This window comes from Python bivittatus, unplaced genomic scaffold (assembly GCF_059951505.1).
Source record: "Python bivittatus isolate LINGU-HERP-01145 unplaced genomic scaffold, Pbiv_v1 ctg000560_np1212, whole genome shotgun sequence".
NCBI classification, from domain to species: domain Eukaryota; kingdom Metazoa; phylum Chordata; class Lepidosauria; order Squamata; family Pythonidae; genus Python; species Python bivittatus.
Window position 1 is genome coordinate 3,094,038 of NW_028277083.1, and position 26,894 is coordinate 3,120,931.

At 47.5% G+C, this 26,894-nt stretch overlaps 2 protein-coding genes across 3 annotated transcripts; one reads left to right on the plus strand and one right to left on the minus strand.

The window, feature by feature from the left end:
- Positions 1-3,945, plus strand: NUDT1 (nudix hydrolase 1). Its single transcript, XM_007442802.4, has 4 exons — positions 1-161; positions 570-729; positions 2,365-2,510; positions 3,304-3,945. The coding sequence occupies exons 2-4, from the start codon at positions 578-580 to the stop codon at positions 3,486-3,488; spliced, it is 483 nt and encodes a 160-aa protein (XP_007442864.1). The 5' UTR covers positions 1-161; positions 570-577; the 3' UTR covers positions 3,489-3,945.
- On the minus strand, positions 3,906-26,303 carry SNX8 (sorting nexin 8). 2 transcript variants are annotated; one of them, XM_088147973.1, is made up of 11 exons: positions 25,771-26,303; positions 17,271-17,461; positions 13,954-14,071; positions 13,558-13,679; positions 12,288-12,368; positions 11,396-11,556; positions 10,692-10,824; positions 9,844-9,912; positions 8,814-8,963; positions 8,105-8,254; positions 3,906-7,036 (listed from the first exon to the last, which is right to left on the minus strand). In XM_088147973.1, exons 1-11 carry the CDS (start codon positions 25,811-25,813, stop codon positions 6,923-6,925), a joined length of 1,332 nt encoding a protein of 443 aa, XP_088004099.1. In that variant the 5' UTR covers positions 25,814-26,303; the 3' UTR covers positions 3,906-6,922. The 2 variants fall into 2 exon arrangements, with proteins under 2 accessions (XP_088004099.1, XP_088004100.1); XM_088147974.1 differs by lacking the exon at positions 25,771-26,303 and adding an exon at positions 17,649-18,244.
- Between the last annotated feature and the right edge of the window lie 591 nt (positions 26,304-26,894).

Consider the following 26,894-nt stretch of genomic DNA (forward strand, 5'->3'; position numbering starts at 1 on the left):
TCCTACGTTCCGCTGCCCTGCACGTTTTTCCCCCTCTGAGCCGCGCTCCGTCCCTCTACCCTTTGCAAGGAGCGTCGCGGAGAGGGTCGCCTCTCTGCTGGGCCTGGGGACGCGCTCCTCCTCCTGCTCCTCCTCCTATTTTCTTGGAAGGGTTGCCTTGGGTAGGACTCTTTGCATAAGCAGCGGGGAGGAAGGGGAGGAAGGGGGGGGCAAAGAATTCAGGGTTTTTGCACCGCGATTGCGCTTTGCATCTTCTTCCTCGTTAGGGGCAATGCGTGGCTCGAGTTTAAAAGGGGGGGGGGGAGAAACCTTCCATGGAGCCTCCCTAGTAGTTCTAAGCCAGCATTCCTAGAGGCCCCAGGTTGGAGTTGGGTGAAATAAGACATATTGGGGCAATCAGAGGTATCTGGAGGCTTGCTTTTTCCAAGGCTTTGGGAGGTGCCTCCGACCTGCTTGCAAAGGCTAGTAGCGATCACCTTGGCCCTCCCTCATTCTCTTGCCTCTGCTGAGCTGAGCGTGGGATCTTTGCGGATCTGACCGTGGACGCTTCCCCCCTCCTTCTCGAGCAGGGCACAGCATGCTGACCACGAAGCTCTACACGTTGGTGCTGGTGATGCAGCCGCAGCGAATCCTGCTGGGCATGAAGAAGCGGGGCTTCGGGGCTGGCCTCTGGAACGGCTTTGGAGGGAAGGTGCAGCTGGGGGAAACGGTCCAGCGGGCCGCTGAAAGGTGAGCGGGACAGCCTCGTCCCTGCACGGCCGGTCTTCTCCCACGCGGCTGTTTTGAAGAGCCCTGGTGACTTGCTCTGCTTCTGGTGCGTGGGTCAAACCGAGCTGGGATGTCCGTGCTGCATTGAGGGTGTTTTTTTGTCGGCTGAACAGAGGAGCTCCCCTAGCTGCTCTGCTCTGTAGAATTAAAGGTTGGCGAAATGACTTCAGGGGATGCCCTGGGAGGCCACGAATGTGCGCTGATTCACCAGATTTCATCACCCGGGAGTCATTTCACCCCTGAACAGCAGACATGGACCTACGCTTTACGATTATTAAAAGACTGCTTGGGTGTACGGTCCGTTTCCATCTAAATTTAGGATTCACTTAAGTTGCAGCATTTGCTGCCTGAAGATGTGATTGGCGTGGCCACCCAGTTAGATGCTCTAGAAGGGGGATTCAGGAAGCAAAGCGCTATCCGTGGCAACTAGTCTGGATGGCTGAATCACAAGCAGGATGCCTTCGATGGCAGTTGCTGAAGGACCACACTCCAAAAAGGCAGTTGCCTCATTGTCAATGCTTGGGAGCTTTCGAAATGTACTGTTTTTATGACCCAGATTGCTGGATGAGCTGAGCTGTTGGGCCGGTCCAGCAAAGTTGTTTTTTTGGGTGTTATTTACTGTCTTCCTTCTGTTCTGTAGGACAGGTGCAGAAACGGGTGAACTACTCATCCATCATGAGTCTTTCAAACTATGCTGCTGAATCATTTTGGCCACATTACTCAGCTATCTCATCATCCTTTACAACCCAAAACGTTCAGTCCATTGCTGAAAAAGTGCCTTCCTTTTCAGAGGCTGCTGGCACATGTTTCTCAAGTCAGCCAAAACATGAAATCAAGGGGACGGTGTTGACCCACTGGAATCACGCCAGATAGGCTGGGGTCTTACTCCAGTTCCCCATGAACCTTCATAGGGAACAACTACCCAAAGTGTCCAACTGCACTCATTATTCATGTGAAAAGCAAGTCTAATTAACAACAGCAGCTACGCAGGCTTCCGCTTGGAAGACCAACAGATCATCTTCGTAATGACCGGCTGCTCTTGCTGTTACAGAGGAAACCGTTTAAAATGTAAGAATGCAGAACTAGTACCGCATTGATGGAAATGCCCTAGTGTGAAAGGAACCCGTGAACCTAAATCTACAGACAGAAAATTGGACAAAAACAAGCACATATCATAGCAGCTCAGAGCAGTGTTTCTCAACCTTGGCAACTTTAAGAGGTGTGGACTTCAATTCCCAGAATTCCCCAGCCAGCAAGGCTGGCTGGGGAATTCTGGGAGTTGTAGTCCACACCTCTTAAAGTTGCCAAGGTTGAGAAACACTGAGCTAGAGACTGCTGATTGTCAAAACTGCAACCTTGTTGGTTGCTCTCTTCACTCATCTTTGGGTTGTAATGTGTGCATTTCATGCTCATAGTCTAAATCTAGCAGATACTTTTCTTTAATATGACTGTTTGACATGTTTATTATTTTATATTTTTTGATGTACACCGCCCAGAGTCACTTCTTGTGTGATGGGTGGCCATATAAATTGGATGGATGGATGGATGATAGATAGAATCTCCAGGTTTGCAAACTCTCCCGTTTTTTATTTTCAGGGAGCTTCTGGAAGAGAGTGGATTGACAGTGGACACCTTACAGAAGATGGGCCAAATTACGTTTGAGTTTGTGGGCAACCCCGAGCTGATGGAAGTCCATATCTTCTGCACTGACAGTTTTCATGGAGAGCCCACCGAAAGCGATGGTAGGAAAGTGGGTGGGCGTGACAGCAGAGTTAGGGAAGTCCACAGAGTGCGGTCAGAAAGGTCAAGATGGCGGCTGTCACAGTGTGATCAAAGCTGCCATTGTGGGTTTGGGGTTTTTTGTGTGTGCATCCAACAGGCAGCATCAATCACACCATCACCGCCATCTTGAGTTTCTTGATTCCACCCTGTGGACATCCCTGAATAGATCGTTAGCCTTTTTTTTTTCCAATTTTTATCCCCCAAATTGCATTTTTATGCTTGGTCAGCACTTTCCCCACCCATCCCAACTAGGATCTTAAGAGGTGTGGCAATCCAGTTTCCAGAGCACACCAATCAGTTAGTTCACGGATATCCAGAAGCGCTCTTGGAAAAGGAATCCATTTTCCGAAATGTGTCAGACCAAATGCAGGCTTATTTTACCGGCACTGGGGATCCATCTCTCAACCCCTCATTGACTTCAGCGCTTGCCCTCTCTTTCATTATTGACTTAAGCCACAATAATCTAGGTTCTCACCCCCGCTAAGTCAAACTCAAGGAAATCCCCTTACGACTTAGCATGATCAGACCTGGAAGCCAAACGACGCTGAGCGAAAAAGGGTCTGAGACATGTCTGAGCGAAAAAGGGTCTGAGACATGTCAACATTTCTGTTGTCTCATTTTCATCTTTGGTGGAACACATACTTGGAAACCATGTACAAAAGACAGGTGGGGGGGAGTTGAGGCAATTCTGGGGAAAGAGTGGTCAGTTTGAGCCTAACGATTCCCCTGTACTATGTTTCTCCCCCACTGCAGAAATGCGCCCTCAATGGTTTGAAGTGGACCAGATACCTTTCAAGGACATGTGGCCAGATGATATTTATTGGTTTCCCCTTCTACTCCGCAAGAAATTTTTTCTGGGCTATTTTAAGTTTCAAGGGCAGAAGACCATCTTAGAATATACCCTGAAGGAGGTGGAGAAGATGCAAGAGGAGACCTAAGCAAGGTGTCACAGGTTCCCTGGCTGGGACGTGAAGCCCACGTGGGCAGACAAGGAATCACCATCGACTCTGTAGCAAAGCCACCCTTCTGCCAACTCATGGTTGGTTGAGTTTTCTAGAGGAAAAAAACCCTAAAAATGACTTATTCATGTACAGAATCCCAAACTAACGATTCTGGAAAAATATTGTCAAACAGGAAGAAGAAAGGAGAGGACATCCTAAATATCATGAAGAAAATGTCTTGATCGCACACATTCAGATAAATGCATTCAGCACTAGAATAAACTTTCAACCTTTTTATACAAGTTTTATGCATCTCTTACAAATACATATTTTTGCAACTTTTTTGCGGGGGAGGGGAAGGTCAGAATCCATAAACATTTTTGAAAGCCCACCAACTGTAAATAAGACGTTCTCCAATTCCTGCAGTTTAATAAAGTGCTTCATTTAAAAACAATACTTTTTTTTTTTTTTCCAAAGCAGACACTCTTTTACAAATTCCAAATTAAATGCCAGGGAACGGGAGGAAGCCCACCCACCACCCATCCGTTTTTGGTTTAAGCAAAAACATCGTTTGAAAAGCATAAAAAGAGCATTACTTTTCTGAGAGTTTGGTGTTTAATCCATTCGGACAGCTGCTTTTGTGATTAAGCCCTAACCATCTTGCTAAAAGGTGTTCCACTTACCGATGGTCCACTTTAGATAGAGCTTCCTCAAAAATAATCTACATGACCTTCTCTCTTCTTATAGAGAAGAGGTGGCTTTCCTCATAGAAATTGGATTTTTTTTATCCAGCAGGACAGGCTCTTTCACAGCTGTCCTTTTGTTTAACTAGGCATGATTCAAGCAACGATTTGTCCTTTTATATGACCCCAGCAGCTGGTAGCCCCTGGCCAACCTTACCAAGATTCTGAAGCTAAGCAGGGCTGATTCTGGTTAGATGATTATCTTGTGTGGGAAGTCAAAAAAGACATCTTGGAAGAAGGCGCTATACTCATGTAGTCACCAAGTTCAGCCAAGCTTTGGTGTAAGTCTTTACTTGACAGGTATGACAAGGAACGTTTATGGACAGGGCAAGGAACATGCCCCATGGTTGCACCTCTTATACTCTTAGGTTTGAATTCCTTCAGCTGAATTCAAAAGGAATGTAGGTATGGAGATGCATATTAGAAGAACTGGGTTCTGCAAATGCTGGACACAAACTTGTCTTCGAAAGCTGGCGAAATGCCACATACGGTGCCGTGTCTAAGCCGGCATATCTACCCCATTGAAATGAACTGCATGTACTAGGTCTGGATGGCAATGTTAGCCATGTTGAGTTTGGTCTGTTAGATAGCAGCCACTTGGCTTCTTTTTAAAGAAGTCTGCTAAATCATCCCGCGCCTTATCCTAGATTTCCAAAGTTCATTTTAGAAAAATCAGCTAAGAGGCAGATCTGTATGGAGAGTGGGTCACCTTACCCTGTGATTTGCTTAAGCAATGGCTCATTGAATCAATTGCATTTGGCTAGCTTCACATGGCTCACAAGCCATGATGGCTGGCTAACCACCACGCATTAAGGCACAAACAAGCAAACTATATAATGGCTTAACATGTTGTGGGAACCTAGTCTCTGGCTTCTAAACTCTGAGAACAGGAGGTCCTAGATTCTACAAGACATTCACACCATCATACTGGTAAAATGAAATCATGGAGTGAGAAGACCCAGGTAGCTTTAGGGCTTACTTTGGGGACAGCGATATCCACCATCTGCACTGTCTGAGTGCTCTAACTGGGAAGAAAGGCGCCATTAACGTGTGCAAAAATCTGCATGCATTAAGCATAAACTACCCGCTGGGGGAAAGTGCCTTTGGCGGCATCAGCCCCATGCTTAAAGGCACAGAGTGCTATGTGCATTCTTAGCTATTACTCTGCCCTCCCCACAAAGGTCTTGCAGTTGACAGAAGCCACATTTGTCATTTATGAGAGCTGTGGACAGAGACAATCATTCGTTATTTTCTCACACACCCCACTGGAGCACAACTCCCTTTCTCACACCTTTCCACACCCTCTTTCTGGCATGTGCAAGAGCATGGCAAATGTGCCTGAGGTACGCAGTGGCACCCAGCAGAGCTATTGCTCAACCATTTTGCTAAAGGCCTGCTGGGTTGAGCAGAGACGGTCTTCTCACATGGCTGTTTTCCAAAAGCGGTGCTTTTGTGCAAAAGGGCGCAGACCTGCCTCGCCGGGATAATGACAATTAGCTTATCTGAATTGTTCATTAAAAAAAAACTTGCTAACTAAAGAAATAAAAAAGAGTAATGGTTTTAATCTCCAGTATAAAGGTTTTTTTCCCAAAAATATTCTGTGTCGACATATAAAAGAAAAAGCAAGTCAGTTTTTTTTCTGCAAAAGCAAGCAGAAATGTGGATGGCGTGAGGTTCTGAATGGTGTGCAGCCTGCTTTGTCGTCAGCAGCAGGCTTAAAGTGATGCTTTTGACAAAGGTGCAAGGAGAAAGCTTCAGGGCCAGGCTGAGCTACAAATTGGTCCTAAAAAAGTCTAGGTCCCAATGGCAGAGTTGGGCATGCACGCACTCTGAATTAGGGTGCCGGTCTGAATTAATTCCCTGTTAATTAATGTACAACTTTGGCTTCCCGCTTAACTATAAGACAAGAAAACAAAAAAGTCTTGCCTCTTCCAGATAAACCACACTAGAAACAGGAGTCAGAAGTTCTGGGGAGAAACTCCTAATCCTGCCATTCTGAAACCACTATTTGAAGAGATTTATCTATCTTTATTCAAAACTGGTTCTAAGAAACACCAAGAAGTTTAAGAGACTTAAATGGAGGCAGGCTGGAAGTATGTTTTGAGAGATGGCTAAATTCATGGCTCTAGTCATCTGTGAGTCAGCTGGCAATTTCTCAGGGGGCATGTCGTAATATAGCCACCCTTCCACAGCATCTGTAGAAGCGTATATGTCAGTGAAGTTACATTTCTGTTCCTTTAAATGTCTGGCTTTTCAAAGCGGAAATGGGTTGGTTGGGCGACAAGAGAAAAGCTCAGGATGTTGGGAATGCCGATTAAGGAAGTTACAGGCCCTTTAATCAATGGTACGTATATGTCTTGCCCAACCCTAATCCTAATTATTTGTTTTATTCCTGGACGAGGGGCGAGTCCCACAAACTCATCTGCCAATTTCGACAGGTTGCAGCATCGCAAAATCTGAGCAGCCCTGACGTGGGCCTCCACCACGGAAATCAAAAATGATAAACACCAGAGAGCCTTTGTACAGTCACATTTCAGGCCTCCTCTAAATCATGGAACCCTTCAAATCAGTCCCTGGAAGGCAAAAAAGGACTTGCCAAGAGGAGAATATTGTTAATACCTGGATAGGAGCAGTCAGTGGCAAGGACAGACCTTCCCTCCAGCTCCTCCCATCCTGAATCCCAAAGCATTAACTGGGAAGAAAATTGTCCTCTTGGGCAGACAGGGGCAACATCAGCACATTGCTGGATCCCGCAAAGAGGCAGCTCAGCTTGGGTTTCAGTTCGTTCCAGACTTTGCTCATCTACAAGAGGAAAGGAGAAAGGCACAACCTGTCACTTGGGTGACTCTTGAAAGGTCCTCCAAGGGCCACAACAAAGGCAAGATTCGGCAACTATTAAACCCCCCCCAACAGAAGCCCCAATTGAGTTCTTAGGTTCATATCTTGTCTTCCTTCAGACAACCTCCAGAAGTTGTCATGGACATCAGACCCTCCTGCTGGCCTCCCAATGACAATCTTGTGAGATAGGTTGGGGGGACAGAAAGCGACTGGCCCAAAATCATCTAGGAAGGTTTGTGCCCAGGTTTATATTTCGCAATCCTTGGAAAATCAAGGACTCAAACATGGGTCTCCCCAGTTTCAGTCCAATATTCTATCAACATCATCCTCATCATTTTCTTTCAAGTCTTGAAAGTCATGACTTTCCTGAGAAAAACATGATACACAAAGAACAGATTCACTAGGGTTACATTAAAAGTATGTGAATACACGGTTTGTGAAAAGTGACTCAACAATGAACAATGATGGGATATGTCTACTTCACTAGCTAGGACACACACACACACACACACACACAACCAAAAAAAACCCCAAGATACACTTTGGAAGACAAATAAAGGCACGCTAATCTCACCCTTTCTTCTTTGACACTGAGTTGCGCGAATTTGTTGTCAAAATGATGCCAACTGCGCCACAAGGAGGAAACTCCAAGGCTTGCAAAAATCACAGAAGAAATAAACTTTGCAGAAAACAGAAACTTTTCCCAAAAAATTCCATGATTACTTAATGAGCAAAAAAGCAAAGCAGGAGGACAAGCAGAATGGCAGCTGAAGGCCAACCTCTGAAAGACTCTCGCTGAAATTTTGTACTAAGTGCTCCATCATGGATACGTTTTGGGCAAGAAGAAGATTCACACAAGGGCCCTCCGAAAACGCTGCCCTTCTCTTTCCAGAATTGCAAGAACACATCAACAGACGTTTACTCCTAAGAAGCCCTTGGGGGCCCTTGGCTGCTTTGGAAACACCAGCTAGAGAAAAGCAAAGCCTGCCAGACCTCCTGGCTGGTGGGACCCCCTGCCTCAGAGGCACTCACCTCTTTGTGGCCTTGGATCTGAGAGTTGACAAAAGCGCCCAGGATGTGAGAGGTGAGCGGAAGGTAGATGTGAATGAGCTGCGTCTCTTGATGGAGGCAGTACAGGGAGAAGTAATTCCGCTGCTCCATCGTTAGGATCGCATTCTCTTGCTAAGGGAGGGGAAGGGGAAAGGGAAGGGGAAGAAAGAAAGAGGGAGGGGAGGGGAGGGGAGGGGAGGGGAGGGGAGGGGAGAGGAGAGGAGAGGAGAGGAGAGGAGAGGAGAGGAGAGGAGAGGAGAGGAGAGGAGAGGAGAGGAGAGGAGAGGAGAGGAGAGAAGAGAAGAGAAGAGAAGAGAAGAGAAGAGAAGAGAAGAGAAGAGAAGATTAGACCAGACCAGACCAGAGACTTTGGAGGGCCAGCACTAGCTATTATCTCCACCCAAGGGCACCCTATTGGGTTATGCAGTTGCAAGACCCCACCCGCACCCCCAGCCTTGTCTTGTTCCCCAATCCCAGATGCCTCAGAAAACTCTGGGATGGTGGTTTCAGCTTCACAAACTTCACTGGGTGTTTCTCATCGCCAAGGGGACTAGACACGTCACAGATTTCAGTTCTGTTTTTCCCCCCAAAAAAACCATCATTTTCAGGATGGCGAAACATTTATCTGTGGTTTTTCTCTTTGGTTGGCCAGCACGGGTTTAGGGTTAAGGTTAGAGCCACGGGACTATACCTCCACGATTCGGGATTCTAACTGCTCTACCGACTCCGGCTCCTTGTTCTGCACCGTGGCACTCATCATCTGCTTCTTCATCATGCTGTATTTGTGCAAAGCTCTCTGGTGCTTGTGCAACACACCCTTCTCGTGCCTCTCGCACAGATCCTACAACACAGGCAGAAGAGGCAGGTGGGGATGGGAACCATAAACAAGGGGTCTAATTTCACAGCTCGGTCTTCCTGCTTGAATGATGGAAACATTCAGCCAATGGGTGGTGTAACCCCAACCATTCTGAAGGGCACCGGGTTGGGGAAGGCAGGACAGCACAAGCACCCAAGGTGGGCATCCTTGGTTCTGCTCTCACCATTGCTCCAAACCTAGGATGGGCACAGCCCCAAGACAAACTCCACTCTCTAACTATAATACCAGAAGGAGGGCACTTCAACCAAACTGTTTCTCAGCCAAGATGGGCTACTGCAACGTCCCCGATCAAGTCTTTCATACGGATGCAAAATCAAATCCAAGGGCATATATGCAGCCTTCTGCCACTCCCACAATCCCGTGTGAGATTGGTTGGGGCTCATGGGAGTTGCAGTCCTAAGGATCTGGTGGGCAGAAGATTGTCTTATCCAGATTTCAGAGAGTGTATATGGAGGGTGGAGAATGGTCTCCTGTGCTGCCCTCTTATGCCTGGAGATATAATCTGGGTTTATATATAGAAATAAAATAAAATAAAATAAAATAAAATAAAATAAAATAAAATAAAATAAAACAAAATAAAACAAAATAAAACAAAATAAAACAAAACAAAATAAAATAAAACAAAACAAAACAAAATAAAATAAAATAAAATAAAATAAAATAAAATAAAATAAAACAAAATAAAATCCTCTAACCCCCAGCAGAATCCCACCTCCCCAGAAAAGGTTCTTTTCATCTGCTGTTTCTTTGGCCTCCCTACTAATCCCTTGACTCTCCTGTTTCGGACACCCAGTTGTGTTCCAGCAATTCCCTCCCCAGCTGGCCGGTCAAAAGCAAGACTCACTTTATAAGACTGGAGCAAGTCCAGGAAAAGGTTCAGCTTCTCCACCACATCGTTCTCTTCCTGTTTACCCTAGAAAGCAGAAGGGCCAGGGGATGAAAGGAAACACTGTGAATCTGGGCAGCTGTTCACCGGGGCCCGAGGGCAGGAAGGAAGCAGTTTGTAAGTTGCCTGTCTGAGGCTGGCTCCCATCTGGGGACGTTTCCGGGGAAATTGTCAAACAGCAAAGATAATTGGGGGGGGAGGACATAGTGCGAGAAAGTGAAGCTCAAAGAGAGTGTAGATGTATGGGGGGGTGTATATGGTGTACGGGGGTGGGGGTGCATAGATACATATATATATATACACACACACATATATATATATACATACACATACATACACACACACACACACACACACACACACACATAAGCATACATATACACATACATATATTTTAATGTTTAATATTATTTTAATTTTTCATAATGATCATCTTATTTTTTATAATGATTGTTTTTATATATTGGTCGTTTTATTTGATTGTTGTGCACCGCCCAGAGTCACTTCTTGTGAGAAGGGCAGCCGTATAAATATAACAAATAAATAAAAATATATCAACTCGGCCGTTCAGCAAAGGGGCCGCTAAGTGAAACCACGACGGTGCTCACACAGTCTTCCTTCAGCTTTCCTTTGCTGTACAGACCTACGAAGGTCATAAATGCGAGGACCGGGCACCAAGTGACCTTTTCATCCCCTTCCTCACTGTATGCATTTTTTTTCAATTTTCACCGAAACATCAATGAAGTCCCATCTGTGGGGGGCCGCCCGGCCCCACCCGCTCTGGGGAACTGCCCCCCCCAGCTCACCTGCTGCACGGCTTTGTCGGCCAGCATGGCAAACTCCACGGAGAGCCCTTTCAACGCTTGCTTCAGGTTGCCCCAAGCGCTGCTGTTGAGACCCGCCCAGGAAGGCAGCGGGGTGGTGTCCGAGCCCAAAGCACTATTGGAAGAGGGAGGTGTCCGTGAAGCCCTTGCCAAACATTTGCACCACACCCACATTTGCACCCAGTGACTCTCCCTCCGTATCTGTGCATCAAGCCAACGCAGCGCAGCCTCTCCCCGCACTACCTCACAGGGCTGTTATTGTGGTGACAAAAGAAAGGGAGACCTCCCAGTGTGCTCCCTTGAGTTCCCATCCGCGAGGACAGAAACGCAAGGAAAAAAAAACACTGAAACACCTCGTCTTTTCATCAGGGGCAACGTTTGGCCAAGAGGACGCTTGAGACGGCCGGACTCTGGCCAAACAGGGAAATGTTTTTTCCCAGAGCCGTTTGCTTAGGTTAAAGTTGCCATTTGTTAAGACAACTTCACATTTACGCCGTTGTTCATCCACACGGCTGGATAGAGAAGTGGGGAGATTACGGCAGCGAGATGAAGAGGGAAGAAAAGACTGAAAACCATTGCTCCCCGCCAGAATCCCTCCAAGCCAGACCCCGAGAATCGCTACTTGCCGATATATAAAGCGAGGGTGACCCAGCCCTGGGCTTGAGTCTGGAATCCACACGGCTCACCTTAGCTCCTTCCCAAACAGGAGGAGGTCGGAGGCGTTGTCAACTGCCCGAGATGCTATCCGCTCGGTCCGGTCCCGGAGTTTGTAAAAGCTGTTGTAGACGTTCCTGATCAACTCTCGGCTGGCTGCAAACTGCATCTGGATGTCGGCCGGCAAGTATTCCTGAGGGAGGAGCAGGAAAGTTCAAAAACCCAGCCAGAGCGACGAGGGGCTGCCCAAGGCCCCCACGAGAGAATCCCGTGCAGAGCGGAAAGAACGGTGTGGATCAGAATTTTTTTTTAAAAAATAACAACAACAATTCATTGATGAATTCCTTCCAGAGTAAACAGCGGCCAAAAAGAAGGTAGAAAGAAGCACAGTGGATAAAGAATAAAATATCCATAAATAAGCAGGGAGTTTACCATTACAGTAAAACTGGAAGTTCAGAATGCAGAGAATTAAGTTCATTATGTCATTAAAAAAAACTAGAAACCTCTACAAAACATGAGATTAAGAACAGCACTATTTATCATTATTCCAAGGTGAATCAGCATATTGTAACGCCAAAATCCAGTAAAGCAGGCTTTCCCATCAGGGCCCCTCCAGACTGGCTGGGGATGCTGGGAGTTGCAATCCGAACACTTCCAGAAAGCCCCAGGTTACCCAGCTCAAGTAAGAAGTCAGCTACTGCAGCTGGTATAGTCCTCTACATGGCTGGGGGGGATGACTATACTATAATCAGCTTCCATCTAGCTGGAAGAGCCCTACGGAGCTGGCATAGCCCCACACCCGAGAGAAGTTGGCCACAGCTGGTACAGTCCTCCCCAGCCTCGTATTGTTCTGTTGCGAAAGAGGGATTCTGCTCAAGCCACGCCATGTCCCCTTCTCAAACAGGAGGTGTCACCAGACAATACCTTCGCCTGAGTTGCTAACTTGCAGGTCATGAATTCGTCTCCCACACCCTGGACCAGCTCCCTCAGCTTGTTCTGCACATCCTGGAAAAACAAGAACAGCAGGAGAAATAGGAAGAGGGAGCCAGAAGTGCAGAAAGGACCTGGAGGGAATTCCTAGAACCGGTGGTGTTGAGCAACGGCTGTCTCCTTTAGCGTTCCTGGATTTTTGCTTCTGTCAGCACAACGTCTCAACGTTTTGTTGCCTCTGTGCGGGAGCTAATCTCTCACCCCTTGACTCAAAGGCCACCTCTGGACGGTTACTGGAAGCTATGCAATTGGCATCTGGAAAGATCTGGCATTGGACTTCACTTGACCTGTCCGGACAAAGCTGTATGGCTCTTTCTTGCAGGATCCTTCATCCCCCCGCCCCCCAGGTATCTAAAGTGGGTAAGGAATCACCTCTGGGTCTGTAATGGTCTGTGGGAATGACTTTGAGAGACAGGAGGGAGAGACACAGACTGGACAACTGGCTTGTAAAAGGTATCTCAGCCCACCCCAGGAAAAGGGGCGTGGGAAGCATCTCAGAAGAGACCCTCCCTAGTTTTCCACAGAGTAAAAGGAAAGAAGGGGAGAAATACTTTCAAGGTTCTGTTAATGTCACCTTACCATAAAGATAAAACTAGGACTCCTGGCTCTGCTTCTTATCTGGACTACCTCGCAGGGCCAACAAGGACCAGGGCTCAGTTCACAGTGGCTTTCAATCTCTCACAGAACTCCCCCTCAACCAACCATCTACCCTTGACTGGGAGAGGCCATCGCCCAAAACGATGCTGCCCTCCCTCCCTCCAAAAATACCTTAAAGCACCACACCCACATTGTGTATCATTTTTGGCTGATGCTTTTGTTCAATAGCTAGGAGCAGTAGCCCTCTGAGATACCAGGTATTGCGAGGTCAACCACAGAATTAACTGGAAACAACTAGTTCATCGTGCAATGAATCAATCTCTGTCATCTAGTTAAGTGCTGTTGGGATGACATTTTGTAAGATCACATGCTGCTTAAAGCAAGGTTAAGCACCACAAACTTGGTTATCTCCTTCATTGGATATACATGCAACCAAGCAGCTAGAGAACTTGTAAGTATCCTCAACTTCCTGTAAAAGTGGCCCAGGATAGAAAATCCTGCTGTGGACAATGTTTCAGTAGATATCTAACTAGTAGGAGGCAGCTGGCAAGTGCTGATCTCCACCACATACCCAACGACCCATGGAGCACCTCTCAGGCACACTTACCGACCCACTGAAAGAGAGGAAAAACTTCAGAAGCACATCTTCTGAAAAAGGAGGGTGTCGGGCCACCAGATTGACAAAACGCTTCAACGCCCGGCGTCTGGTCTCGATGAATTCTCGGTCAGCTGGAGGATGGGAGAAGGGCCAGGTTGAGGAACCTCAACCTTCAAAACCCTCCTGACAGCTTTACGTTACACAAAAGGGAGCCCCACTTATTCTACCAATGCCAGCCACACGCTCTGGCCAACATGGCACCCTCCATTCCCAACAGAACGCCAGATTGGAGTCCTGACATAGTCCCAACCCATTTGGAAAGACCAGCCTGGGGAAGGCTGGCATTGAAACCCAGTGGCCTTCCTTGACTTCACTTACCTCCCATCTCATCCCTTCCGAGCTTACCTCCTAACATTCTTTTGGGAGGCAGGGCAGGGACCATGCGGTAGGGGAACTTCTGAAGGAGTGTCTCATGGAAGACCACAAAGTCGTTATACCGCCGGTAAACGGAGCACCTAAAACGCTGTAGGGAGAATGAAGGAGCCCATTCAGAGCTTCCTCAAAAGAGATGCTGTAGCTCTTTGCACCTTGGAACAGAAACAGAAGCTGCTGAAGATCTGGGTACCATCTAGCCCAGCATCTCATGGCTTGGGGGCAGGTTACTTCAGGGACCCTAGTTGTTTCTACCCATCCAATCCAGTCTGTCAGGATGGGCTTGCTCCAGGTCCTATTGACTAAGGAATGCCGGCAGGTGGGGGCCAGAAGATAAGCCTTTTTTGCTGTACCGCCCACCCTGTGGAACCTTCTCCCTCAGGAGATCAGGTCGGCCCCAACCCTGCTGGCCTTTCACAAGGCCCTAAATACCTGTTTCTGGGCCCGGGCCTGGGTCTCCAAGTGTGTGAAAGGACCCCTATCCTGGTTGGGTTAATGATTTGTCATATTTCTCTTGGCTGCTACATATTTTAACTTTTGTAGTTCCCGTTGTTTTTACTTTTCCCTTAACGGTTCATTGCCCAGAGCCACTTGTTGAGATAGGCGGCTACATCCATTGATTAAATGAATGAATAGATCTCATTTCAAGTGGTGGCCAGCTAGTTGGTGAGGATGACCCTATCAATTCACCTTTGGCTTGAGCATCAAAGAATCCACCAGGCCTCAGCCGAGGTCTCTTTCACAACACGTCTAACTAACTCCTGCCACGTATTGCAGCAATAAATCCTTTCTAAAGCCTAAATGATTCAACGAGCTGGAAGTCTTCCCCACCCTCGTTCACTGGAACTCGAATCACTCTGAAATACAAGTGCTAATAAAAACTGCCAGCAGCAAGTGCAGAAGAAGAGAAGCAAAGCCTTTTCGGGGAAGAACCCCTTATTTCAGGAGAATTTAAGTCAGGGATTTAAATCGAGGTTTTCATCAGCAAGAGAAACGGATTGAATTCCGTCAGTACAAGTACTTAGCAACGATTTAAAGGGCTTAAATTGATAGGCTTTATATATTCCCTAAGGGCACTCCAACTACATTTGCAGCTGGAATATTATTTGCTCTTTCTTCAATCTGGCAACACCAATCAGCGATCTTTGCATCTTGCACTGTATGTGTGTTTTGCTCGCAGATTATTAAAAAAAAAACAACTTTTAAAATGTACAGATTATTCCTGTATGAGGTATTTCCTACGGCCAGCAGCCACTTAACTTTTAGGATTAAATATGGGCATAAAAGCAACTTCAGGTTAGGGCTAGGGCCAGGAAAGCAGCACCCCAAGGATGAAATGCCTACAGTAGACTGAAGTAAGGCCTGACGCTTCCTGAGATGCAAGCAATTTATTTTCATCCGGTGAAGATCCAATCCAATCAAACCTTTATTATTTATTACGGCGGTAAGGCCAGCAATCAGAATCAAGTAAAGCAGGTCAAAATGGAAACATGTAAGGCTAAGAAGAAAAGAATTTTGCAGATGCTAGAGAAAGAGTACCTATAGAAGATCAAAACTGGTCAACCTAAGAAGATATATCTAAATAATGTTTGGACGAGAAAAGGGACAGAGAGAAGTCAAGCTTTCTTGACTTCTTCAGGATAGAGTAGATAAAAGTCATCAGAGATTCCCTGGAGAGAAAGCAGTGGAAGACCCTATGGCTCAAGGACTCTACGGAGCCATCCCCACAAGGATGTCTATGCTGATGTTGGGGAGTATTTTTGTAGAACCTCATCAGGACCACAGAAGGCAACGTATCCAGTCTGGCCAATTTTTCAGGATGGGGAGAGATAAGAGGCAGGAGGCTGCCAGGTATCCCATCTGCCCACCTGGTAAGATCTGGCAGAGTGGGAGCATTTCAAGTCCCCTCAATTAAACCATGTCACTTTGTGGGACCCCAGAAGTGGGCCTCCTCTGTTGCAGCACCTGCCCACTGGAATGGTTTCCCCCCAGAGATCCGTAGAGCTCCCACCTGATGACGTTCTGGAAGACAATGAAAACCTGGTTATTCTCCCAGGCCTTGGGGTAGGATAGCGGTGAGACCCTGTAAGATTTGGTATTGTTCGGTATAGGGTCTTTTTTTTTTCCTGGATGCAATCTCTTTGTTCTTTTACCTTATCGTTCTGGCTTTTAAGAATGTAAAGCACCCGGAGTTGTTGGGAGTTGGTTATTTTTAAACTGATGTAAACAAATCAATAAAATTGAAAAAATCCCATAGGATGCTAGGTTGGGAACCAGATTGCGATTGATTTGAAAATCAGATGAAAATGAAATGCTTCTGTATGGCAGGCAGGGTATAAATATTTAAGGAATAATCATATTTCAACTCAGCACACGTAACAGATGCAATGAGTCAATGGAGAAATCAGTTATTGGACCAACACAGTTGCCTCCGGATTAACCTGGTTAATATTGAAAAGAGTGACTTCCCATCAAGTGAGGTTGGACTCCTGATGAATATGGACACACAATCGCTTTTACAATCACAGTACAATAGTTGAAATCATTTTATTGCCTATAGACCCTTGTGAGCCACCAAGAGCCATAAAGAAAGTTGGGCACCATATCAGGGTTTCAGGCAAATCAATAAAACAATATTGTAAACACCTTTTCAATTTGGGGGGGGGAGACCGTTTTTACCCATCCTACCCCCTTCTTTCATGCACATGAGGAACTTGACTGATTAAATACAGAAACGCTTGAAGGTTCTAAAGAAAAATACAGATTTTGCTTTGAGCCGATGCATGCAAAGTGATGGAAGAGACGTAATAGTAGAAAAGGTGTCCCTTCCTTTTTTCCTATAATTTCTTTTACTGTATGATTATAAAACATAACTAGTGCATTATATTATCTGAGAACAGCCCTAATCAAGGGTTAACTTAACCCTTTAGAGAGAAAGAAAGAGAAGACGTTTCTATCAGCATTAACTATGATTTATAAAGTAGCAATGTCGATTAGCATAAAATAGTTTACATTTTGCATACCAAAGCTAAATGTGGCATCGGTTAACAACTGCCAAATACCAAAGGTGTTCTGTCTCCTTGGAAAGCTCTTCCAAGACGCAGTCTGTTGCAATCATGCAAACTCCAGCTCAAAGCCAAGAAAAGTTGCTTCACTCTTCAACCCAATCTTACTGCTTTCTGCAAATAAAGCCCTTCCGTTTCTCAACTGAACTCATCTGGAGAATCCACCAAGTTTCTCAAGTCAAGCAAAGAAATTGAACTTATTCCTCATTACCAACGAGCGGTTACCTTGCTGGAGACTTCATATTCCACGTGCTTCAAAAAGAGCCCCTTTTTCTCTGGGATCAGCTGCACCTGGATTGTGTCTTTGCTCAACAGCTCCTGCAAGGTGTGAGGAAGGACTAGCGGGCTTCCCTGGGGTGTCTGCATCCGAGGTTCTTCCGGCTCCCTCAGGTCACTGATCAGAGGCTTCCCCAAATCTAGAGGAGAAAGAGGAATCCAAAAGAAATGAAATGGTCATGAACGGGGAGGTGGGGAGAGACCTTCCTGGCGTGCAGCCGTTTTGCTTCCCAATCTGAAAACTGATCCTCTCAAGCAGACACACCCTAGAGTGGAGAAGCATCACCTACCTCCCTAAACTACCCAGAAACATCTCAAATCCCACACCTTTTCAGAGGCAGCTGCTCTTCTCGGCCAGGTGCCAAAAATCGGCAGAGGGAGCCAGCCAAGAGGCTCGTAATTCCTGTCTAGCGGGCTCCTGCTAAGATGAAAACGGAGCAAAGCCTACAGCTGGCATTCTTGGATCCTGATCACAACAAACTATGGAAGGAAAGAAATGATCATTTAAATGGCATCAGAAAAAAAAGCATCTTCAGGACTTCCTACCTGCCAAAGGTGTCCATTCACAAAATTTGGGGACCCAAGGAGGTTGGGTGAAGGACAGATCCATAAACTCAAGGCAATCTGTATCCCTTTGCTATTATTTTATCTGCAGCAGCCTTTTCCAAGCTGAAGCTCTCTAGATGTGCTCACTGGGAGTTGTAGTCCCTACAGATCCAATCTAGGTTGGGGGATCAAGGCAGGGTTCACCCATCTCACTGAACCATGACACTGATTGGTTTTGGTTCAATCTGTTGTGTGAACCCAACCCCTGGGGTTTGCATATAAGGGTTGTATGAACCCAGCCAATGATGGTTTACTCCATAAATCATGGGTAAACAAACCATTGGTAAGAGCAGGGAATAAACCTAGCTGGATGTTAATCTAGCCAAACGATCTCCTCCCCTCTTCTAATCCCACCACTCAAGATTCGTTTGCATTTCTTACTAGCCTTTCAGTACAAACGTACTCGGAGCAGAATTACAGAAATTAAAACAGCATCCTTCATAAAATACATGAGAAGATGAGTAGAGAATTCCAGCCATTGCCAGTTAAAAACAAAACCAATAAAATGAAAACACATGGTTGAAAGAGGAGCTGGACTGTTAAGATGTCTCAGTCCTACAATTCAGCGGCCACCAAGAATATCCACTTTGCAAGAGAAAGAGCCCCACAATTGAAACCAAAGTGACTTTTTCTGTGGAATGTAAATAATACTTTTCATTTCTTACATTGATCTTCTGTACTTGCATCTTTACTGAGATTTTGACAAGAGCTTAACTGATCAGTTAAAGCAGGGGTCCCCAGACTTTTCAGCTCATCAACCCCTTTGTGAAGTTTCAGATTGTTCGTCAACCCCCAAACATTATTATTATGAAAATAATGTCTGATCACTTTGGGAATCCCTGGGTTAAAGGCAGGGCTGTCACCCAATGGAAGCAAAGTTATTAAATTAATTATATTAAGTTGGATGCATTACTGTGCAATCCTGTAAGTCCCATTGTAACTCTAACTGTAACAAAATATTACTTGCTCTGTAAACAAATAATCCATCTTAAATCCTACTATGGATCCCCTACTGAAGCCTTGATGTTAGATAACACTTCACAACATCGTAGGTTGTATAAAAAGCCTTACCAGCAAGCAGAAAATCAACATAGAAACTGTCTGATTGTTTGGGCATTGTTGCTAGAAGGGGAAAAATAAGATTTTGACACATATAAAACCTGCAGTATAAACGAACCTGGGTTATCGATCCTACCTCTTGTGTGCCGCAAGGACAGAGACGAAGAACCACGGGGAGTTTGCAATATTATACGCGTATTTTATATTATACTTGGCCAAATGACTTCCTGCAGGTAAGCACAACGTCACTTAGTGAAAAAGGGAACTCCCGGTCTAACGCGCTCTCACAACGGAAATCCAAGACGTGCTTTGGGCTGCTCATTTTCCATCTTTGCTTCAGTTCATGCAACCGAGGACCCTCTCCTCCCCTTTTCCTTTTCTTAAGAGCAGATCCCTCCACCGTCTTTCAAAAGAAGAGCAGCAGCAGATCAAACTGGGTAACGGGCTCCATACACTGACCATCTTCCTATCTGCCTCCTGCACACACGATACCCTGAAATGTGGGTAAATCATTAATAAAAGACAGAACGGCGGTTAAAGATTACAGATCCCTCTAAAAGAAAGTTGGCATGTGCAGTTTAAAACAAAAACAAAACACTTCTAGCCAGCTCTGGCATCCAGAACCTGTTGACATAAGGAAACACGTGGATTGTTCAACAACCCTGCTACTAAAACTGATCGTATTTCAACCCTCTCTTTCCCACCGCGCCAGGAAACTGGGTGTCTCTGATCTGCTGACCAGGGTTTAGAAGAATAGCCACCATCCACCTGCTCCTCAAAAGAGGGTGCCAAGCATCACAAGAAATGGGCCAAACTGGAAGGCAAAAGCCAAAAGCTTTTCCCAGAGCGATTCCCCCAAGATGGAAATGGGAAAAGAGTTAAAGAGGTCAGCATTGCTGCAAAGATCTTAATAACGAAGGCATTTTCAGAGTAACATTGCAGACGACAACGGCACATTCAAGTCCCGATGATTTTGACAAAAGGAGGTTACATTTATGGGCCTTTTCTGGCTGCATTCAGACCACAGACCGGATTGGGCTAAAACAAAGTTGGGGAGTTTATATCACCTTGTGGGAACCCAGCCCTCATCCGAGGATATTCTCAGAACCCGTCACAGAATTAAGCCAATATGCCATTTATTTATTTGGCCGTATCATTTATAGCAGCACAGAAATCATGTTTCATCAACCTATATTTAATGCGAAGCCAACCCCTCACTGAAATAAATTTTAATTCGAAACACACGGGTCCTGTGGACTTGGGAGATTTAAGGGAACAAACTTAGACTGAACTGACCCAAATGATCTTAAAGCGAAATCTTTGGGAAGACTCTTGTCCAGTGTTGTGATCTGGGTATTTGGGAGCTCCGTAAAATGCTGTTTAAACAGCATAGGGTTGCTTGGTGAACGGGCAGCCGCATAAATTAAAAACGATAATGACGATGATGGCGCAGAGATTCCAGCAGAGAGGAGTCCAAGAGGCTGTTTTTCCACTATTAAACCATTTCAGCATTTTGTCCATCTGACGATTCCAAGAAAAAGATACTGGGGGAGGCTGGGGCGTTGATGCCATGAACTAAAAAAGTGGTGCGCTCCACTGGCACGGGGGGGGGATGGAATAATTTCACCAAAGAATGATCGAGCACGGCCTGGGAGTTCGAGCCAAGCGTGACAAAAACTCTCCCGAGCGGCTCGAACCCAGATTTATCGTCTGGTGGGCAATGAGCAGGGAGGAACAGCCAAGGAGAAGAGGGTGGAGAACGGTGGCGTCAGGCCACTGGTATGACCAAGAACGGCCTCCCACTCCTTTTTTCAAAAGTTGCAAATACCCTGGTGAATTGGATGACTAACAGTCTAAAAGGATATCTGAAAGAATATCTAAAGAGCTGAGCCCTCTCATTGTTTCCACTTTGCCTTTTTTGATAGCGACCCTACAGAGAGACCATGACCCGGGCTGCTCTTAACGAGGCAAAGGGTTCCTTAATTCCTCCTGGGACTGAAAAAAGATAAGGAGACAATGCCCTTCTGGGTCATCCAGTTAACTTCAAAGCAGCTGCTTGAGACCTTAGCCGTTGGCACCCATGGGAGGAACCCAGACTGGATTCACACCACACGCTAAGTCAGCTGTGGGTTTGCTCCATTTGGGCTTAGCAAGGTGGGGCACCACCTTGTCAACTGTGGTTATGGCTTCATCCTCTACACCAGCGTTCCTCAAACTTGGCCGCTGTAAGACGCGTGGACTTCAACTCCCAGAATTCCCCAGCCTGGCTGGGGAATTCTGGGAGTTGAAGTCCACGCGTCTTACAGCGGCCAAGTTTCAGAAACACTGTTCTCCATGAACCCAATTGTCTTGACCCAACCAATCTTGACTTACCACATTGGGCAACTTCAAAAATCGGTACAGCTGTTGAGTCACTTCTAACTCAGGGCCTTTTAGATGTGATGGCATCCAAAGGGCATCACCCCCAGATGAGGAAGGCTATAACAGAAGGACCCCCCCTGCCATCACATAGAGCCACAGCTGCATAGGAGTAGGCTGTGTCATCTTCACCCCCGAGATGGTACGGGGGAGTTTGCTTTAATCTTTTCAGGAGTTGATATCCCACATCCAGTCCTCTGGCAAAGCCCCCAATTCCACATCTGGGCAGCCCTAAAAATCCAAAAGCCAAAACATTCCTTTAAGGCCGTGATGCCATGTGGCAAATCTATCAGCCTCCATTGGGGTGACCGCGTTCCAAGGCGCGCTCCGTCGGAGGCAAGAACAGAAATTGCATGCAACAACAGCCAAAAGTCCAAGGTCCTGTCCCAGAGAGGACATTCTTCCTCCGGAAGGCACAGAGCGAATTCCACCAGGAAAAAGGGGCGGAAAAAAAAAGAAAAGAAAATCAAGATTCATCATTCCTCTCTCAAGCCCTGACCTCGGAAAGCAGAGGGGAATCTGGATCCCAAAGAATGGGGGTGGTGTGGGGGGGGGCAGATTTCCCTCCTGCAAAACCAGATGTTTCCCTGCCACTGTATAGCCCCCCAAAGCCATGAACGGCGGAATAACGTTCTTCACTTCTCACCTATCCTAGGGAGAGAAAAGAAAACAAGAGCCCCAAGGGAATGCACGCATCAGCAAAAGGCAATAACTTGAAACGGGATAACACAGATATGGCTCCAGATCAAATCAGCGTCGCTTGCTTACTGCTGTTTAGTCTGGTTCGGTTTTTCTTAATCCCGCTTGCAGGGAGAAAAGCAGAAGCTTAGAAATAAAAGTAAACAATTCCAGGGAAGCTATGGAGTTTCCCATCAAGAGCGTCTTATCATGAAGAGTTATGGGGTTCCCCCCCCCCTTAGGAAAGCCCCCAGCGCTCTTAACTTTTCTAGAATTCACCAGAAAATGGAACTAAATGGTTTCAGAAAGTGACACAGCCCAACGTACTTCTGCAATTCTCAGAAAAAAATTAAAATAAAAAAGAAGAGCCCTCCCAAACAACCTTCAATAATGAGAAACAGCTGGGTGGCTTGAAATTTTCAGTTTGGCCAAGCCATGTTTAATAGACTGGGTGGGATTCAAGATACTAAAAAACCTTCCTTCGATGCTAGCCGAGCCGATGAACGGTGTGGCTTTTAGGCAACTTGTAATCTTATTTGATTGATTGATTGATTGATTGATTGATTGATTGATTGATCGATCACGTTTCTATAGCCGGCCATCTCGCACAAAGCGACTCTGGGCGGCGTACAACAATTGAATATGATAACAAATAGGAGAAAACCATCATTATGAACGATTTTTAAAAAGTGATTATCAAAATGCAACGTGGTCAACAAGTTTAAACATCTTCAGATTTTAAAAATATACCAATCCTCCCTCTTCATGTCTTCGTCTCAGTTCTGTAAAACAGAAAAACCTGCCTCTCCAAATTCCTGCCCAAATCTATTCCAGCGCTGCAAAGGAATCTTAAGAAATATTGTAAAAAAAGAAAAAAAAATTTATCCCAAAACCACATGGACTGGGGGTTAGTGTCGAATTACCTAAGCACCTCCAGATGTCTGGAACGTTGACTTCCATAATCTCTTGCTACTGAGCTTACAACCCGGAGCTTGTGAGAGGCGGCAACTAGAACATCTGGACAGGGCTACCAGATTGTCTCCCTGTAGATTAGGATCTGAAAGAGGAGAGTTCAAATCCTGCTCAGCCAGGAAGCACCCAGAGCGAGCACAGGCCACTTGCTCATCAATCTGCATGGAGAGCCAGTTTGGTCTAGCACAGTGTTTCTCCACCTTGGCAACATTAAGACATGTGGACTTCAACTCCCAGAATTCCCCAGCCAGCGTTGCTGGCTGGGGAATTCTGGGAGTTGAAGTCCACATGTCTTAAAGTTGCCAAGGTGGAGAAACATTGGTCTAGTGATTAAGGCACCAGGCTAGAAACCCGGAGACGGTGAGTTCTAGTCCCGTCTTAGGCACAAAAGCCAGCTGGGTGACTTTGGGCCAGTCCCCCTCTCAGCCAAGCCCACCTCACAGGGTTGTTGTTGTGGGGAAAATAGGAGGAGGAAGGCGTATTAAGTATGTTCGCCGCTTTGAATTATTTATAAAAATAATAAAGGTGGGATTTTTAAAAATCTATTCAAAAATCTATATTCTATACAGTCATATAAGATGGCGACATCCACAGAAGGGTGAAACGAGGAAACGAACGGCCAGAATTTGCAATGTGGATGCAAAGGAGTGGTGTGTCCATGGCTCTTGGCAGGACAGGATGCAGCCTCCAGGCCCAGAGATGCACACGCCGCACCCGGGGGCTTCCAAGGCATTTGCTGATCAGAACCCCACTTACGACGGACGGTTGTCTGAGCCAGCAGCGCAATGGTTTGTGCTGAGCAGAATCTGTCCCAATAATGGAAATGCTAGAGCGAGATCACACAGGCACCCCTGAGGCTTTAAGATCCCCAAAGGAAAAGGTGGAAGAAAACAAATAAAGGCCACAGAGGAGCAGTGAAAATCAACACTGAACAGAGAGAGCCACGCTCCTGTAAAATAGCCTGAACTGGGTGAAGGGACATGCAGGAAGGAAAGATGGACAGGAGCCCCATCGCTGGGTCGATCCTAGGGAAACGTCAGTGACACCCTCACGCCTTGAGCTTGCTTTTTTCCTTCTCTGACCCCACCTGTTTTTCCTTGCGCGCCCTCACTTTCAAGCTCTAAAACCCAAGAGCATCTGTAGCCCTCTCTTTTGGCCAAAGAAAGGGGTAAAAATGCTACAGAAAAATACATACACCCAAGCGCTAGCATGTCTAAGGAACTAGTCAGAAGCTTGTCAGCCCAAACAAGGTCAGAGACAGCAAAGGAAGGTTTCTAGAAAATGGGAGCAGATGACATTCATTGCAGGAAAAAAAAAATAATGCATCAAACGCTTTCTCATATTAAAAGCGAGAAAGTGCCAAGTTACAGAGTGAGTTGTGTGTTTCCTTTTATTTTCTTTAAAAGCACTAATCTCATTCAGTTCCTGCCTGGAAAGCTGAACTCTTTCCTATTAAAACAACCCAGACAGTGCAGGGGACATTGGGTAATATGTTCAGAGGCCACAGTGCATCAGGTTGGGTAGAAAAAGATGACTGAGTAAGTGAACCAATCCGCATAATGCAAAATAAAATCCAGGCTTTCCAGCCAGAGAAAAATCCAGCAGCCACCAAACGATAACCAGGCAGCTAACAGGCGAGCGTGCCAACCCTTGGGTTGGATTCACACATATCAAGCCATGCTGGGATTAATGTTGGTTTACTGGGGGGAAAGCACCTTCTGCTGGGCCAATGAAGCATGGCAAGCCAGTAGTTCCCAGGCCACGAAGGCCGACCTTACGTCGATGGAGCCCAACTCCCCAAAAAGCACATGAAGCCACCGTGGCTGTGCGAACCAGCGGCGGGCAGTTCACGGACCACAAAACCGGCTTAGCGCGACAACAAATCCACGTCGCCAGCCCTTACTTGGCAACAAGAATAGGCTCACATAAACGTGCAAGCAGATCCTGCTAAGCTTGGTAGGGCAGGTTATTTCAGCCCAGCCTCTAAACCAGTCTTTCTCAACGGCGGCACGTTAAAGACAGGGGGGCTTCAACTCCCAGAATTCCCCAGCCAGCGTGCTGGGAGTTGAAGTCCCGTGTTTTCAAGTTGTCAAGTGTAAGAAACCCTGCTCTAAACCTCACAACGGTGCTTCTCAACCCAGGCAGCTGGAAGAGGGGTGGACTACACCTCCCAGAATTCCCCAGCCAGCCTTGCTGGCTGGGGAATTCTGGGAGGTGTAGTCCACCCCTCTTCCAGCTGCCAAGGTTGAGAAGCACGGTCTCCAACCTCCAACCGCCTTCTTTCCAAAATGTCCAAATTTTCTGATGGAAGGGCTGCGGGCTTCTTCCTGCCTTGGAGCTCCCCAGCCACGCCGGGACTACCCCTCCCATCCTCCCCAGCCAGCCGGATCCCTCCCCCCCGCCCCCCCCGCCCGCTTTCCCTCGATCCCGGCCCCGACGTCTCCCGCGCCGCTGACGCGCTGCCCATCGTCCCCAGCCGCGCCAGAAGCCGCCCGCGGGGAGCGAGGCTGGGGCACGGCGGCGCCCCCCGGCCGCGCCGCGGAGCCTCCGGGCGGCGCGGAGGAAGAGCCCGCGGGGCGGGAGCTGTCCAAGCGCTGCAGCTGGGGAGGCGCTGCCCATCGGGGGCCGAGCGGGCGCCCTGCCCGGCGCCGGGGGGCGAGCGCAGCTGGCCAGCCGGCGCGCCCGCCAGCCCGCGCCCCTCGGCGGGGCTGCTTACCCGCGGCTCCTCCCGGGCTCGCTTCGGGCCCTTCTCCGTCCATCGCCCGCCTCGGTCATGTGAGGCTCCGGGAGCGTCCCTCCTCTGTCTCTCCGGCCAGGGGGCCGGTGGGGCGGGCCTGGGAGGCGCCCGCGGGGCGGCCCGCACGTGCTGCCCGCCGCGCTGCTGCTGCTGCTGCTGCTGCTGCTGCTGCCCGGGAAGGGCCGGCGGGGCCGCGTGCCGCTGCGCGCCCTGCTTCGCGGACCTGGCGGGCAGAGGTGGGGCGGGGAGGGGGCCGCTGCGCAGGGCGCCCAAACGGATGGCCGGAGAGTTTGCAAAACTCCGGGGAAACTCCCGCACGGGGTGGGTGGGGGGCGCGGGCCGGGAGGGAGGGAGCGGGCTGCCCGTGGCTGGGCGAAGCTGGCAGGGGAAGAAGAGCCCCACCTCCTCGCCCCTTTCGCTGGGGCATAGGCGTGGGCAACCTGGGCACTTGACAAGCCCGGCTTCAGGCAGCAGGCTGCCAGCTGCCTTTGGCTTAGCCAGATGCGCGAGCCTGGCACAGAGGGTTTGGGCGGGGGGCACTTCCCGTCCCGCCCAGGCTGGGAGCAGCGCCAACAACCATGCTGTTGATTATTCCTTACTCAGTGTTTCTCAACCTTGGCGACTTTAAGAGGTGTGGACTTCAACTCCCAGAATTCCCCAGCCAGCTATGCTGGCTGGGGAATTCTGGGAGTTGAAGTCCACACCTCTTAAAGTCGCCAAGGTTGAGAAACACTGCCTTAGCTATCCATAAATGGCCACACCCTTTCTCAGGGTTGTGGGTTTACTTCTCATCCTTTAACACAAGGCGCAGGCGCGTCTTGTACCGAAGACCTTTAATGCTTGCTTTCAGCTATTACAAGCCACCTCCCTTTGATCTGGACCAGCTCGTCCGCCTAAAAAAATGGGGGGTGGGGGGAAAAAATCCCTTTTGGACACCTGCCCTCCTAATACCGAACCCCAAGCTCTACAAATCAATAACGCAACCCCCTATTGGGTTATGACCCGTCCCTGGGCTTTTTAAAATGTGCTCGGAGATGAGATCCATGCTTGCTTTTTCAAGTTCTCAGAGCCATTTAAGGATTTGTCAGGTGTGCCAATGAAGG